The sequence below is a fragment of the Glycine soja genome, chromosome 3 (assembly GCF_004193775.1).
Source record: "Glycine soja cultivar W05 chromosome 3, ASM419377v2, whole genome shotgun sequence".
Taxonomy (NCBI): Eukaryota; Viridiplantae; Streptophyta; class Magnoliopsida; order Fabales; family Fabaceae; genus Glycine; species Glycine soja.
Genome location: NC_041004.1, coordinates 3,954,834 through 3,972,741, shown reverse-complemented (window position 1 = coordinate 3,972,741; position 17,908 = coordinate 3,954,834). Strand labels below are relative to the sequence as shown.

Genomic DNA, 17,908 nt, shown 5'->3' with positions numbered 1-17,908 from the left:
CATTTTGGTTGGTTCATGTCTTTTTACTTTCTATTGGGTGTAAGAAGAAAAAAATGGGGTAAAGAAAGCAATCGCCTAAAACGAAGCAATTCTCCTTCAATGTATTGAATATTAAAAGAACATATTTATCTGAAGATCCAAATAATAATTATGATTCACATTAACCCCTTAATTTATTTTTAATTACGAAAAATATTTTTAAAAATTTTTAAAAATGAAAAATCTTGTTTTTGACTTTTTTTTTTAGGATAGAGAAGGAAGCCTTTTCAGTGTGAGCTAGGAATGTGATTCAAATTTTTTAACATTGTCCAATCAGTGAAATTTTTGGAGAATGTGCTATATAAATTAAATGGTGGTGGATAAATAAAAGATCCTTCGGGTACATATTTTGTTAGATGAGTATGTATCAATCAATAAGATTTAATAAAGTTAGTAGATTTTTTAAAGTATATTATTAAGGATTCGATTTCTAATTATATATAAAAAAAATTGTTGGAAGAAATAAAATTTATTTTGATAATTTTTACCACATGAAAGAATTGGTTTTTGTCTATTGACTGGGGAATACCCTTAGAAGATTAAAAAAAAAAAAAACATGTATTTGATATCTAGACTAGTTTCTTTTGGGATACTGCGCCTCTCTCAAAGTCTCAACAAATGAACAAAGTGATACCCCACAACATCGATGCAATGAATAAATACAAAGTTGTGTATTTTTCTTTACATTTTTTCAGGTTATATTAAACGTGAGGGGCCCCATTTATCTCACTTGAGATTTTGAAAGCATGAGATACGTACGGGAACATCACATCTGAAGTGGCATGATGTGTATTAATCATGTTAGTGTCTGGTTATTGAGTTGTTTCTTCTGCTTTCTTTCTTTTCTTTTATTCCCCTTTAGTATTATTCAAGCTATATGGACAATCATATACAGTTCATAAGTAGGACTCAAGTGCTGAAGTACTTGTCTCATTGCAAATGAGTAGTATTATTAGGTTTTTGAAACTCCCTGCTCCCAGCTATGCGAATGCATTGCTACAAATTGTTGGAAAAAAAATTAGAAAGGAAAATTCAGATTTTTCTGATCGATAGAAAATCATATTCATAAATCATTTCATAGCTCTCATGCATATATGTCCCTCTTTGGCTTCTAATTTCTCTCACATACGCGTGTGCTTGCCAAGAGCATAGGCACCCAAGAATATGTTATGTTTCTTTTATATGGATAAATATTAATTTAGTAGAAATATCAATAGAAAAAAAATTAAATTTGTGATCTCTCCTTCCTCTCTTTTTTTTTTCTTTTTTACCCTTAAGTTCTTTATTTCATGATATTAGACCAATCTTGTATCTCTTAAGAATATTTTGTGATTTCATATATAATATTAGAGAGTAATTCTAGCACCATGTACATAATACTTTTTTATTGTAATTTATACAAAATTAAAGATATGTTAAATAAATAATTTAAAATACAATAAATTTTAGTAAAAAATAGTCTTATAGCAAGTGTAAAATACAGAAGCTATGAGAATACCTCAGAATTTCACTGAAAAATCAATAACTCTAATTATAATGATTATAAAAATACAACAATTTTTTTATATTAAAATATTTAAATATTATCTTTTAAAAAAAAATTAATTATGTCTAATAGACAAGCATGCATGCAATCAACATGTCACTGGTAGTTAAACTTGAATTCTTTAAGCAAAATTTTTGGATTCATGCTATCCCGATTGGTGAAAAAGAGGTAATTAAAAGAAAAAATCTTACTAAAAATTATTAATAAAATCATCCAATAGAAATTAATTTATCAATAAAGTGAGTGAAAACTTCACATTAACAGCAAGGTGAAAAAAAAAGCATGCATACCAGAATTAGTCTATGTAGGATATTGTTCTCCTACTGCCAAGGCTGGCTTTGATAATTTTTTATACACTACTGTTCGTACTTAATAAGGGTATGGGTTGAGTATCATTTTGTCTCCACGAAGAAACCAAAAGGTGAAAGGTTTGGGGTAGGATCAACTCACATTTTATTGCAATAATAATTTGATTATCTGGCTAAAGAAACTTTTTGCATCATACTTTAATTATTTCTTTCTTCTACCAACTACTAATACTTTCTTTCCTAAGAACTAATTAACAGAACACAAGTATTTTTCATTCAACAATATTCCAGATAATTAACTAGGCACATTAATTTAAACATTTAGTCTTATCAATCATGTTAGATAATATGAGATACGCTCTCTTCTTAGTGCTGATAGTAAAAATCTATATAGAAATTGTGAAATTCTAAGCATTTCAAATCAAGGGCATTCATCAGTTTTATTTCAATGCTACTAATTATTTTTTTTGTGGTCTTCTATATTATTTTTATTTGTCTTTTATGTGTATATGCATCATCATTTGAGATCATGGTAGCGTAAATCTAAATCAATAAGCTGCACTGAACATTATATCTGATAATTATACTGTGTGCACTCTTCAATTAGAAAACAATCAGAAACAGTGCACTCTGTTTGGAACATGGCCATGATTACCAAGCAGTGCACCAAATGTCGCCATTTGAAAAAGCTAGTTAGTTGGTGGTACTTTTAAGGACTCTTTGTGACTCGTGCTTTGATGATGTCGAAGAAGCATATTTGATAAGGTTGTGTCGTAGTTATTTATAGGAATCTCTTGAAAAATAAATAAATTGTGTGGTTCATTCTTTTTATACCACTCTTTTCAAATTATTTATTCCATTAAATTTTTTTTTTCGAAAATGTCTTGAATTATTCAACACTTTTTTTGCTAGGAAATAATTAATTAAAAATATATTAATACACTAAATATAATAAGTTGATTTTTTAGATTTTTATCTCACAAGAATCAGATAGCTAGGAAAATATTATTGGCCAATAATATTTCTCAATGACTTTTTCTCTTTCCATATAGTGTAAAAAAAAAATCATTATTTAAATGAAGATACGATTGACTGATTAATTAGAAAAAAATGGAGAAAATCACGTCTAAGTAACTTTAAAGATATTTCTAAAAATATAACACAAATTATTGAAAATTTTAATATTACTTATTAAATTAATTTAATTATTTAATTTTTATAAAGTTGTTAAAGGGGTCATATAAATTAAATTAGATAGTAATATTTTTACGAGTCTTATCAATTTTATAATTATATTAGTTAAAGAATATTAAATATATTATATTAAATAATTTTATTTATTTAAAAATTATCTAACATAATATTTAATAATTATTATATTTTATTAAATAATTCAAGTTTTTATCCGTAAAAATAAAAATAATAAGTATCAAGAAGTTTGTCATTCACCTATTTTAATTTCGCATCCAAACGTTTATTAGTATTAAATTAACTAGCAAAAACTGACATGCCAGCTAGGCAATTAAGTAAATAATTACTAGTATGTTTTATTGGGATGAACGTTAACTATGAGGAACCAAAAATTCTAGTCCTACCTTCAAGTGTTAACAAAGCAAGCAAGTGCTTTTTCCATTTACTTTTTCTTTTTTCTTTCACATTCCCTCTCTTCGGTACTATTTGTTGGAGTCGTGGCATATATTTTGATCTTCTTAATCTGCGCTGTAAGTTGCTTTGTTCCCCATTTCATTTGGATTTTCCTAAATCTCCATGTTCTTAGTTTCACGTGGAGAGAAAAAGCATGCTATGCAATACATATACCTCTTTTTTTTTCCTCCCCCATATGTCCCATATTCATGTTAGATAAAAACAAATAAGCACATAATTTAACTATTATTTTAGAAAATAATTACTTATTTTCTAGTGTAACTATTAAGGATTATTTTAGGAGAAATAATCAATAATTTTAAAAGCTTTAAAAAAATTGACAAAAATAAAATAAAATATTTTTAAAAATGTAGTCAAATACTCACCATCTATTTCTTAAGAGGATTTTTAAATAATAAACAACTATTTTTCTAAATTTAAGCCCTGTCAAACATGTATTAGTTATTAGACCAATAGATGTAATGCCAATTAATGATTTTTGTTTTTTTTTTCTATATTTTAATAGTTGATATGAATATATCACATGTAAATATATCCGTGTTCATTGAATGTGTATATATATATATATATATATTTTAAAGGTATAGTGAATGTGTATCAATTAAACCTGAAATATACATTAGACTTTCACTTCTAAATCAAGAATATATAATTGATTGAGACTTTTCTTACAGTAAGAAATAGTTACATGCATGTTGTTTAGTAGGGTGCAAAAATCAGTTGTGTGGGCTTCGTACCAACATGAAGCACAGTTTGCCCCAGAAGAACATAAACCAAACAAAAATGCCACGAATATTCATGTTTAGAAAATGCAATTCCTGATTTGTAGGGGGAAAAAAAACAAGTACGATTGAAACACCATTGTATTAGGTTCCAAACTGGTGAAGAAAAATCCAGTAGTACAACTTGAAATAACCAAAAGTAAAAAGAAAAGGAAAAACTTACAACTGAAACAACAAACAAAAGTTGTGAAAGAAATTTGACTGAATATTCTTTGCATGGTTTATACTATTGTATAGCATTAAAGCTATCAAACTGGATTGTTCTTCACCAGGTGTATATTGCAATATGTGTTATGTTTCAATCTCTATAATAACTTAAAATTCATTGTAATTCCTCTGAAGGACATTGGATCAACTCTAATATGTTGATTACCTCAGCCATATCAGGACGGTTTGAGGGCACTTGTGATGCACAAACCAACCCCAATTTTATCACAGGAATTGCTTCATCTGCAGCAAAATTACCCTTAAGCTTCTCATCAACACATTGCTCCACTTTGCCATCATCCAATGCACTTCTCACCTTGTCACAAAGAACAACAACATCATCCTCCGTGTATTCCACAGGTCTTTTTCCTGTTACCACCTCCAAAATCAAAATTCCAAAACTATAAATGTCACACTTCTCGGTTATCTTGACCGTGCGGCAAGCAAACTCAGGAGCCGTGTATCCAAGTGCACTTTGGATTTTGCTGCTCAAAACACAATGGTCTAGCATTGGCAATAGCCTCACCAAGCCAAAGTCTCCAATCTTTGGTTCATCAGAACAATCTATGAAAACATTGGTTGACTTTAGATTATAGTGAATTAACTCCATTTGGTGCAAATAGGCCAACCCTTTTGCCATTCCAAGAATGATCTTGAACCTTTGTCTCCAAGAAAGCACATTCTTGCTGCTATCATCATCATCATGTAGAAGCTTTTGCAAACTCCCTCTGGCTAGGTACTCATAAATTAGTAGCTGCAAGGATGGAGTCCAATAAAAACCTTCAAGTGCCACTAGATTTTGATGCTTGATCTCCCCAAGCATTTTAACCTCCCTATCAAAGTCTTCTTGAGATTTGGTCAAGGTGGACACTGTAAGCTTCTTGATTGCAACACAATGACCATCTCTAAGGACAGTGCAATAAACAACTCCAAATCCTCCACGGCCTATTTCACTGTCTTTGTTAAGAAGATTATGAGCACCATCAGCAAATTCAGCATCACCAGAAAACATCACAAGCTTGCCATAGTTTGGATCGTTCCTGGGTGAACCACTATAGTCTTCACCACCGGAGAACACAAATGGAGCAGCAGAAGGTATCATCGAAGACCTTGCATGGATATTTAGGACAGTAACAACCACCACACCAATGACAATAAAAATAGCAGCACCGATGGCAATAATGACAGAGATACTGAGCATCATCCTATGTTGATGGTTTTGTAAGGAAGAGCCAGAGTTGGAGTAAGAAGAATTGGGGTTTAGGACAATAGGCTTTGGATGAACAGAAGGGCAAGAGTGATTAACAACAGAACCACATAACAATGGATTACCAGAGACAGATGAAGGAGAGATGATATTGAAGAAACCACCCACTGGTAGCTCACCTAGGAGGTGGTTGTACGAAACATTAAATGAGAAAAGGTTGGAAAGATTTGTCAGCTCCTTTGGTAAGTTTCCTGAGAGCTCATTCCATGAGAAATCTGCATGCTGAAGATTGGTTAGGTTTGCAATGGCTGAAGGGATTGAACCTATAAGCTTGTTGTGAGAAAGATTCCTGAAACATTCCAATGAAATGCACAAAGAGAAAATAATCAGAAAAAATTGTAGACTCTTAAACATAATATTTTGAATTTTCATAACTGAAATAGAACAAAGGAAAAGGTTTTTCAAAACAATTCATCCAAATTATGTTATAATAATAAAGCATGAAAGATGTCAGCTATGGGAGAGGAGCTTACAGAAATGTTAGTTCTGAACACTTCTCAATTTGGGTTGGAATTCTCCCACCTAAGAAGTTCTTTTGTAGCCTCATTTCACTGAGTGAAATTGCCCCTTCTACTTCGGAAGGAATGCTTCCATTAAGCTTGTTGTTACTTAAGTCAAGAATGCACAAAGATTTAAGTTCTCCAATACTCACAGGAATAGACCCTGAGATATTGTTGGTGGACAAATTCAAGACTTGCAAGCTACTAAGACCTCCAACTCCAGATGGAAGTTGACCAAAAAATGCATTTGATGACAAATCCAAAACCTGGAGGCCATGAAAAGATACAGGAATGGAAGTAAGTGAGGGATAATTGCTCTCACTGAAGCTATTCCCTGAAAGAGAGACACTTTGTAAACCCATCCTAAATATCCATGAAGGAAGATGGCCTGCCAAGTGATTGTGGCTGATGTCAAGAGTCAAAAGTTTAATGCAGTTTACCATTAACTCTGGCAGGTTTCCTGTGATCTGATTCCTTGACAGATTCAACCTACTCAGCAAGTCAAGATTTCCTATAGAATTTGGAATCCAACCAGAAAATCTGTTTGCTGAAAAATCCAATGTCTCTAGACTTTTCATTTCTCCTATCCAGTGTGGAATGCCACCAGTGAATGAATTCCCTTGCAAGCTGAGGAATGTGCATGAGGTGAGCTTTTGCATTGACTCAGGAAGTCTTCCAGAGAGAGAATTGCCACTGAAATCAACCAACTTCAAAAGCAAGCAGTCTCCAATATGCTCAGGAACCCTACCAGTGAAGTGGTTACTACCTAGCCTCAACTCCCTCAAATCAATCAGGTTCTGAATTCCTTCTGGAATCTCTCCCTCCAGAAAGTTGTTTGAAAGATCAATTGACTGTAGCCCCCTCAAGAACCACATTCCAGATGGCAATTCCCCGTGTAGCTGGTTAGAGGAAAAGTTCACAATTGCCAATGAATAGCATGAGCTCAAAGAATCAGGAACCTTACCTGTGAGGTTGTTGTTGGCAAATGAAACTACTCTTAGAGACCAACATTGCTGGAAAATCCCATCTGGGATTGGTCCAGAGAGGTTGTTCTCACTCAAATCAACAACTAGCAAATCACCAATTGTGAGAAGATCAGGAGCTATGGTCCCTGTGAAGTTGTTCCTAGAGAGAGACAGAATCTGAAGGAACTGCAACCTCAAAAGGCCTCTATCAATGTGGCCAGAAAGAGAGAATCCATCAAGAACAAGAGAAGATACCCTATTGTTTGCAGGGTCACATTTGACACCAACCCAGTGGCAAGGACTATAATCATCTTCGTTCCACGTAGAGAGTTTCCCTTTTGGGTCTTGTAGACCAGCCTTGAACATTATCAACCCCAACACATCATCGTTGAAAGAAAGGTCTACTGAGATAACTAGGATTGGACCAAAAAGAATAACAAGAGACACTGATAGGAGTAGGGTGAACTGCACTTGCTTCATCAGAGTAGTACTAGAATTATGTAGCAATGCATTCAGTGAAGCTCTTCATGAAAATTTTGCAAAAAAAAAAAACTACTTTTTTTTTTCTTACAGGAAACACTGCAATTCCATTTGCTTACATACGGTAGAAAAAGGTTGGAGGGTCCCAACAAAGCATAGTGTATAAAACAAAAGGAAAACAAACAACCACCTTGTCACTCACAAGTATAAGAAAGTTTCAAATGCAAGAAAAAATAATGAGAGAGGGTCACAAAGGTGCTAGTGTTATTATAACTACTGCTACAGTAGCAGTGTAGAAAGGACACAAAAAAGTGGGAGGAGTAACAATCAAATACTCGGTGTATATAAACAGAAAGAGCAGTAAAAACAAAGAAAGGAATAGACTAGACAGAAGAGAAGACAGTAACCAAGTGAGGGTGAAAAAAATTAAAAAAATTAAGAGAACAAAACAAAGTAAAGCAACAACTTCAGCTAACTCACTTTCTGCTTTACAAACTTCAGAATTTCCAAGGCTGAATGGTGATCATTGCACTCACAGAGGAGCAGCAGAAGAAGCTTTGAATATTGATTCAAGTGGGGTGACACAACACAGTGTTTTTAGTAAAGAAAAAAGAGTTATTAGTTTGGAGAAAGTGCATGCAGCGAAATTACACAAGCAAACCAGAAACAAAAGACCACACTATATATACTGTGACATGGTAAAGGAAAAACATGGAAACCTTCTTGAGAGTGTAAGATCGATGCTTTGATGTGAATAAAACAGTATTTGATGATTTGAGGGTGTGGTTAAGCATTGTGAAGTGAAGTTGGAACTTGGAACTCGGAACCAAAAAGAAGAATTTGCTTTTGAGTTTTGATTGTGGTGTATAGAAGCTGCTAAAAGAATATAAAAGAAGAACTTGGAACAGAATTAAGAATAAGAAACTGAGAGAAGCCAGAGAGTTTGAAAGAGAAAGTGAGTATAAAAAACATGGATTAAGTCTTGTTTCTACCACTTCTTCTTGTTGTGGTTCTGAAAAGGAGAGTAAAGTGAGAGATATAAAGGGAAAGAGTGAGTGTGTGAGAGAGAGAGGGTGAAAGGAGGGAAGCTTTTTTGCTATTGTGTGCTTTGGCATGGCCTATGGGGTGGAGTTGCTATGGTGTGCATGGCGTGGCAAATGGCTCTGTGGTGGGTCAAACCAGAATCATGGGTGTGAACAAGTTGTTGCGCTTTTGTGACAACTTTTTCATCCGACCTGGTTCGGATGCATGATTATCATCCACCTTGTTTCAAAACATTTTGCAAGAGGATGTAAGGAGAAAGTTATATTAAAAGAAAAAAAAAGTATCTCTAATAGTGGCAAATTTATAAAAGTGGGGCAATTTTTTAAAAAAATTACAGAAATTGATAGATTTTTAAAATATTACAAAATATAAGTAAGTTGTATTTTAAAATACAATTTGATATAAAAAAATTATGCTTTAAAACACAATTTAAAACTGCAATTAAAAAAATATAAAAAAAATATTGGAGTCGTGATTCAAAACACAACTTCAAATATTTTATATTTTTTAAAAAAAATTATGACATTTTAAAGTCGTATTTTAAAACACGAAATTTTTATATAAAATCATGTTTTAAAACACATCTTATTAATATCATGTAATATTTTTAAAATCCACTCATTCATGTGATTTTTTTAAAAAAATTATCCCACTTTTGTGAATTTGCCTCCAATAGTAGTAGACATTGCTGCAAGTTGTTAACTCTTTTTTTCTTTAGTCCTACGATGTTACATCAATTTAAAGAATTTTAGCAACTTTTCAATCCATACAGCTTTAAGAACCAAAATGAGTCTTACAATACCTCTAAAGTACTATTTAATGCTTAAAAACAGATTCTTAAGAAATCTTCCTCCAATTATGAACTCAGTTATTTAAGAAGCTCCAAGAGGATTAGTTATATTAAATAAGTAATAAAAGATTCAATAAAATATAAGATAAATTTACACAATACTACCAAACGGTTGATTAGTTAACCTATAATTTATGCAAATTAAGCAATCATCTTGAGTTTGAACTTAAATATGTAATTGTGATAACTAAGAATAATTTTATTGAATACAAAAATTAAAAGATTCAATTGAAATATAAATTTCATATGTACAATACAACTGAACGCGTAAATTAGTCGAATCGAACACAAATCAATCAACACATGATTGTTTTAAACATAATTTATAGTCTTTAGTTTGAGTCTAAGTATGTTTTATCTTAATCAATAATCTTAAGTTTAAGCCTAGTTATGACAAAAGAATATTAGATTTAAATAATAAATATTATAATTTTACTTATTCAAAACAATGTGAAAGAATTAAACAACGATGATGTACTGTGTATTTCTTCAAAAAAATCTTTGTATGTTTTTAATTCGTTACAACTCTTTAATGTTAGAAAATATGCAAGGAAGAGTTTTTGTCTGTTACCATTTATTATCATAATTTGAGAAATTTTGTGACGAGTTCTTTATAGTCTCTTAAGCTATTGATGGTAGCAACAAGTACTGAAATATAGAGTATGGATTCAAGGGAATTGTATCAATCAAAGATGTGTACTGTTACGGCATAATGCTACTGAATATGTTCACGAGAAGGAAACCAACAAATGAAAGTGGTTCAATGGAATCAATGCGTCATGCAATAAAGTGACATATTCCAGATTCTTGATAGGATGCTACCCATTGATGGTATAAAAACAAGTGTGCAATCTGTTAACATTGACCTTGAATTGTAGGTAAGATTTATCTGACGCTCGATAGTAATGATAGATGGTTTTTGCATCGCTAAACAAAATCAAAATTTAGCATATGCAAATAACAAGATCCGCAATAACCAGAAAAAGTTTTGCTAATGGAAGAGACCTTAGGATCTTAATTAAGAAATCAATGATGAAAGACTTCGTTGATGTATTAATAACATTTTTAATTTAAAAAATAAAAGAATAATGAAGAATGATATATGTGATAACAAATGAAAAGAAAGATGGAAAGAAAAATTAAAAGTAAATTGTAAGAAAAATAAAATACTTTATGATACCCATAAACCAATGTTTAAGCCATACCTGTAACATCTGTTTGAAATTGTAACAAATTCCATGTTTATTTCATTACTCACTGCCACATGGTTATTGTGAAGTGCCAAGAGTTTACAAGTTGCTTATGCTCAGTCAGAATCTTGGACTCTGTTCTGAGCATTAAATAAGAAATATCAGGGAAATTACGCTCCTTGGTGATTCGGGTAGCAAAAAACCACAACAAGTCATTACATGAGGAACACCTTCAGCCATATAGCCAGAAGAAAAGGTTTGTAAAAACCATTAATTCAGCTATGCGTTCATCTTGTACAAATCAAGGGAGAAAAAAATGTAAAAGTTAACCTGGTTGGCATATATAGTTACCCATCAATCTACACCATAAATTCCAACACTTTCCCCACCTTTAAGTTAAGCGACTAAAGGAAACTAAAACATATTTCACCAACTGCAAAAACAAGAAGATGCAACAGAAAGATATTTCAACAGTTTACCTTAAAAAATAGCAGTACCAAAAAACAAAAAGCAAAGGAAGGGTTGGTTCCAGCAACAAAAAAATCTAAATTTCATAACAGAGGTGTATTGAAAATCCAAAAAATTGGACCTAACATCTTGATCTATTCTCTAAGCCTCCCTACGCACAAAGTACAGCTTGCCCATCACATGAAGGATGGCAACAAATGCTATGAAGCCAATGCTCATTACAAGAACAACATTTGGGGAGATCTTGAGTCCAGGGGCATCATCTGTGTAAAATTGGAGCATAGTTCCAGCTGCTCCTCCAGAGGCCGCACCACCGGTTGTTCTCCTTCTCCTCATGCTTGCAGTAGCCGCTGCACTTCCTCTTGGGGGAGCTGTTCCACCTAAAGCCATTTTCTGAAACACACATTTCATACATTAAGAATCTGAAATCAACACCAACATACAAAACATCAAAAAACAACATCAACACTGCATTTTCATATCCCCCTTCCAGAATAATTTGAAAAACAAGTTTCTTAGATAACTGGAAGGAAAATCTCAAGTACTCAACTCTCAAATGAATGAAAAAGCAATGCATTAGATACACTCAAGCAAAAATTACGGCTAGGCATGTATACTTTTAATTTTAATATCTTATGCTTTCTCCTCTTCATGTTCATGAAATTAAGAAAGGACAAAACTTAGATGCAAATCCACGAGTGTTTTTGGTGCTGTTCTCCAATCATAATTGCAGTCTCAACTCGGTATTCGCAAAATAAAGCTTTGCATTAAAGGTTAAAATGGATTACTGAGGGGAAACTCCAATCCTAATTGAAGATCAAAACACTAAAAGCACCTGTGAAATTGCATTTTAAGTTTTGTTCTTTAAGAAACTGCGATCCGCAAGAAAATCAAGATCGACAACCCCCTCACATCTTGAGCCCAATACTTCAAATTATTAACAAACATTAAAATTCAAGATCCAAAACCCTAGTCTTCTCTACAGCACAACCCTACTCAGATCCCAAAGCACAAACAATCAATTTTGCCTACATTAGTGTACCCCTCTATTGAACAATCACAAAACCTAAAAAACAAACCTTTAACTGCAGAGATTCAGAAAACCTCGTACATCAAAAAAATAAAACAAAAATTGGATCCGCAACGTCATAGTTAACATCAATTAGAGGGATCATTCACGAACGGAACACGAAATCCACAATTCAAACTAAATCCATGCAATTTGACAGAAGGAACAATTCAAATCGCAGAAAGACAGCAAATTCACATTTAAAAAATTTAGCCACGCGCAAAAAAAAAAAAATCATCGAAGACAGATCGTGGATACAAATCTTCAATTTCAGAACCCTAAAAATTTAGGGAAAAATATCAGATCTGTGACCAGAACTTATTATCTAAGGGAATGAGAAGAAAGAACCTGAATGCGAAATTCCGGTGAGCGAGATTCGTCGGTGTCGCAGATTCGAGAGAGGAAAACTCGCCGGAAATTTAGAACTCCGTTTAAACGTGTACGACTTGTTTCTCTTTATTATCGTTTTTTTTTTTTTTATAATCGAAGGCGAATTTGACTTCGCTTAGTCCACGTGAAAACGACCAATCATAATTTGCCATGTCATCATATCATGCAAATTATCGATCATAATCTTCATATGTGGAATTTTAGTTTTGGTTGGGTCAAGTAGATGGGCCAGTGAAGTTGGGCATTTTGGGCTATCGTTACTTGTTTTGGCCCAATAATTTCTGGTTAAGCAATGGAGGGGTGTTGCTAGGTGCACCTAGTATTATTGTTGATGCATCCAAATTTAAGTGAAGTAGTAAAATATCCTTTTACTTAAATTTTAAAAACCCTTTCTCCTTGCATTACTGTTCCTCCGTTCGTGTCATATTCTTCCCTAGTGTTGTTGATTCGTCTTACTTGGTTCGTGCCACGCCACTGTTGTTGGCTACTTGTATTGCCGGGTTTGAGGACGTCTCCACGCTGTTGTGTTGTTTCTATCGTTGAGGTAAGTTTGATTCTATATACTACATACGAATTACATGTGTTATACAGATTAAGTAATTCGTATAACTCATACGGATTATGTAATTTGTATGTATTTTTTAATTATTAATAAATTAATTATATTTATTTTTTTAATAGTAAAAGTTTTTTTATAAAAAAATATTATTATTTTTGTTTTTAAATAGGTTTTTTTGTATGAAATATAACTATATTATTTTCTTTTTTGTTTGTAAATAGTTATTGTTTATTTTATAAATAAAAAATAGTTTATTTTTAATTATGTTTTAAATAGTTATTTTTTTAATTGTAAATATGTTAATTTTAATTTTGTTTTTAAATACGTATTGTTTGTTTTTTTAATAAAAATAGTTTATTTTGAATTATGTTTTGAAATAGTTATTTTTTCAAATTGTAAATATATTAATTTTGTTTTTGTTTTTAAATAGTTTTTTATGAAATATAAATATATTATTTTCTTTTTTGTTTGTAAATAGTTATTGTTTATTATATAAATAAAAAATTATTTATTTTGAATTATGTTTTTAAATAGATATTTCTTTTAATTATAAATATATTCATTTTATTTTGGTTAAATATTTTTTTATGAAATATAAACATATTATTTTCTTTTTTGTTTGTAAATATATTTTTTATTTTATAAATAAAAATAGTTTATTTTTAATTATGTATTTAAATAGTTATTTTTTAATTGTAAATATATTAATTTTAATTTTGTTTTCAAATACGTATTGTTTGTTTTTTTAATACATAGTTTTCATTTTTGTTTTGAAAAAGCTGTTGTTTTATTTTTAATTATAAATATATTTATAATTATTATATATTTTTTTATGTAAGTAATTAATTATAGTGTTTTTTAAGTTCATTAAAAAAGTTAATTCACTATATAAAAATAATTACAAATAAAATTTGAAAATATATATATATATATATATATATATAATAATTTTTTTAGTTATGAATTATTGTATTGTAATTGATTTAAGTATCGTTTGAATTTTGACATAAATTTGTATGTATGTGCAAATTTGCAGATTATGGTTAGAACTAGAGGTTTAAGTCGTGCTTTAGGCAGAATTATAGGAAGTCCTGGGGAGAGAAGATAATCGTGCTTCAGATGAACCTGGCGAAGGCCTAAAACATCCGCACGTAGGCAGTAGGAAGTTGTCGTTGTTGTTGAGGATGCTCCTCACGTGGATGACGCAGCTGAAGAGGTCTTCCAATAGCCTGAGGAAGCAGGTGTTGATGCCCAGGGTTTTCCAGGCAGGGCGTATGACACGAGTTCTGACTGCCTATGCTGATCATATTACAGTCATTGTTTGGAATGGAAAGGTATTTATAGTTTTTAATAAATTATATTTCAATGAGTATTTTTTTATTATTGTTAAAATTATTTAAATTTTTTTAGGAATGTCCTGAATTGAAGCTATCCTCCCATGGAACAAAGGACTTATATCGGCTGCCACTGGACTGAAGGGTTAGTCGCTGCCACTAGATAAAGTCTTTTGATCGCATGTTTATTGGACACTGGCGATCAGGGACTTATATCGGCTTTTGTCGAGAGGTGACACAAAGAAACAAGCAGTTTCCATCTTCCAGTAGGAGAGGTCACCATCACCCTCGATGATGTGGCATCTTTGCTTCATCTACCCATCATAGGCACATTCCATAGCTTCGACACTTTTCATGTCGACAAAGCGGTATTGATGTTAGTGGAGTTACTTGAAGTAAGTGGAGATGAAGCCAGAGCTGAGATAGTACAGTGTCATGGGGCATATGTACGCCTATCATGGCTACGAGTGATTTATCATAGCAAATGTGAGGTCGGACACTGGACTGTAACAGCTCAAGCTTATTTGTTGCATTAGCTAAGTTGCACTCTTTTTGCTAACAAGAGTGCAACACACGTGCATGTGCTGTTCTTGGACGCCTTTTGAGACCTCAGTTAGAGTGGAAGCTACGCATGGGAGCTACTGCCCTAGTGCATATGTACGATAATTTGAATGATACTTATAAGAGCGGCAACAGACAACTTGTTGGATATATCACACTATTATGGGTAATTGTCATTGAATGTTATTTAAATTTTTTTTTAATATGTTCATTTGATATTTTTTTTGTTCTAATGAAATTTGTTTAGTGTTGAATTTATGAGTATTTTTCATCTATTGCTAAGGCTTTTACGGATGAAGACTATGATGAAAGGTCACCATGTGCCTGTCGCTGAACCTCTATGAAAGCCTCTACGAAGGCATTACCAGCATCGACGAATCGGAAGCATCTAGATTGACTGACGGCTGCTGATGTTTGTTGGATGCCTTACGGTGACCACCGTGTAGTTAGAAAGTTTGACCTTATTTCATGTTTTTCTGGACATATCCGATGGGGTCCCGTTGTCATCATACACTGACCAGAGAAGGTTGTGCGGCAATTTGGGTATGTTCATACGATTCCTCCACACTCTTCGGGTTCAAGATTATGCATGGAAGATATTGACAACATATGGATGCATTTCTCTAACTACCTTGCACTAGTGGGCCAAATTTGTGTTGTGCCTGAACAATGTGCACTGGACTACATGGACTGGTTCTACATGATTTCGCATCCATTCATGAGGCCGACATAGCCCGGGGATCCACCTAGACATCCACCTGTCATGCAAGATGAGACATATGTTGAACCATATATGCCTTAGTACCCGATGGCGACATTAGCTATGGAGGAAGCACCTACACATGCACCTTCTGATGTGTAGCAACCTAGACATGCAGTGGTAACATATATGTTCATGTTATTCTTAATTTCATTTAATTTAATTAGGCAATATGGTTATACCTTATCCATTGTTGTGAATGTCATAGGAGGCTTGCCAAGCAATTGCAGAAAGGTTGGAGCGATTGCTCAACCTAACGATAGTGACTGAAGGCACAGAAACATACAATGTCATGCAAGACTGCCTAAGGATCTTTAGGGGTGTCACTGTGGATCGCAATGTATATGTGCGGTCGCGACGAAGACGGCGCATAGATCACGCATGAAGACATTTACAATTTTTTGGGAAAATTTGTAGACTATGTTTATCATTTTATTTTATTTCACAACATTTTTGTTTTAACAATGTTAATTGAATTGTTTTTTATATTACTATTGACAAACATAAATTATTTAACCCTAAAGCATAACACTAAACCCTGGGTTTCACGTCACAGTTAGCTCTAACAATGCACGTAAGACTAAACTCTAAGTATTATAGTAACCCTAAAGTTAAGTTTAACGTAAGGTATAATACATAATCATGTGGATTTACAGTGAAACAATTATATATTAATATAGTACATTACAATGTCATCGATATTTAAATGTTCACTCTTCACTTAAATCAACATAATCTTTTTTCAACATCATCAAATTTATGTATTGCTGCATTCTACTAATATATGGAGTTGACCACTGCTTTGCCTGAGGATGACAATTCCTTGACCATAACAAAGCTAGAGGCGGTAAGGAACTACGGTCTCTTAAATAAACCTGTTACACATCCATAAACAATTTCAAGTTATGATAACACAATTAATTTCATAAATTTAAAAATAGGATTACGATGAATCTACCTGAACAAAATGATTGCCAAAGAAGTGACCGATACATATTACGCGATGCACAAAAGAATCTATTGGTGGTTGACTTCTAAGAGGAAAAAAACGTTATGCTTTATTGCAGAGAAAACGATAAAAGGATAACATTATACCTTGATGCAATGACATATCCCATGTCAGTTATACCCATGTAAAGCATCAATATACTCCTACTAAGACGGATCATGCTTTGTTGATCTTTGATGTTTGGTCATCGGTTTCTTCTGAGCACCTTTGGCGTTGACCTCTTCGGGAGGATGACACATAGAGTTTAGATCATGGTAGGCGATTTCCCAGAGTTTACTCTTTAGAGTAACTTTGCCACAAACATCAAGCTTTTCAAATCGCTTGGATATGGTTTTCATCTCTTCGGTTATGGTCACTTGGGGCTCAGATAATCCTTGGTCTAAAAAACCTCTGCCAAAACATATGGATTGTGTCAAGTGGTATGGTACTAAGAACATATTTGGATAGCTCACATGCACATGGAAGATCGGACCGTGAGTAGTTCTCATGACACATTCACAGCGAGAAGGATTTTTTCCAGCATAATGTACATGCTCAAACTCAGCAGTAATCTGATTTAAAGCATACCTTGATACCATGTCAAGTAACCTCTTGTATAAGGTAACTTTAAAAACATGCCCAATCACATGTATACTTGTCTCAAAAGATGCCTTAATTTCAGTGTGTTGTAGCATGATCATGTTGTTCATGGCATCCCAAATGTTAAACAAGTGACCTCAATTATCTTAAGAAAGAGGGTTGAATTAAGATACACAAGCTATCCCCCAATTAAAATTTAACTCTCTTTTTGATTAACAATGCAACCCTTATTATGAATTACTCTAAGAACAATTCAAAAACAAACTTCTTTAAAGCAAAATATAAAGAATAATAAATAACATAAGTTTAAGGGAAGAGAGAATACAAACTCAGTTT

The 17,908-nt window shown here is 32.6% G+C and overlaps 2 protein-coding genes across 2 annotated transcripts; both read right to left on the bottom strand.

Annotated features, from left to right (window-relative positions):
- Positions 1-4,258: 4,258 nt before the first annotated feature.
- On the bottom strand, positions 4,259-8,881 carry LOC114405947 (probable LRR receptor-like serine/threonine-protein kinase IRK). Its single transcript, XM_028368475.1, has 2 exons — positions 6,288-8,881; positions 4,259-6,103 (listed from the first exon to the last, which is right to left on the bottom strand). The coding sequence occupies exons 1-2, from the start codon at positions 7,757-7,759 to the stop codon at positions 4,663-4,665; spliced, it is 2,913 nt and encodes a 970-aa protein (XP_028224276.1). The 5' UTR covers positions 7,760-8,881; the 3' UTR covers positions 4,259-4,662.
- A 2,322-nt stretch (positions 8,882-11,203) lies between these two features.
- On the bottom strand, positions 11,204-12,871 carry LOC114405946 (protein transport protein Sec61 subunit beta-like). The gene is made up of 2 exons (XM_028368473.1): positions 12,729-12,871; positions 11,204-11,704 (listed from the first exon to the last, which is right to left on the bottom strand). The coding sequence occupies exon 2, from the start codon at positions 11,699-11,701 to the stop codon at positions 11,453-11,455; it is 249 nt and encodes an 82-aa protein (XP_028224274.1). The 5' UTR covers positions 11,702-11,704; positions 12,729-12,871; the 3' UTR covers positions 11,204-11,452.
- Between the last annotated feature and the right edge of the window lie 5,037 nt (positions 12,872-17,908).

Coding starts and splice junctions, on each gene's coding strand:
- LOC114405946 (XM_028368473.1), bottom strand. CDS start 11,701: ATGGCTTTAGGTGGAACAGCTCCCCCAAGAGGAAGTGCAGCGGCTACT.
- LOC114405947 (XM_028368475.1), bottom strand. CDS start 7,759: ATGAAGCAAGTGCAGTTCACCCTACTCCTATCAGTGTCTCTTGTTATT. Junction 6,104..6,287: donor TGTTCAGAACTAACATTTCT/GTAAGCTCCTCT, acceptor GGAATGTTTCAG/GAATCTTTCTCACAACAAGC.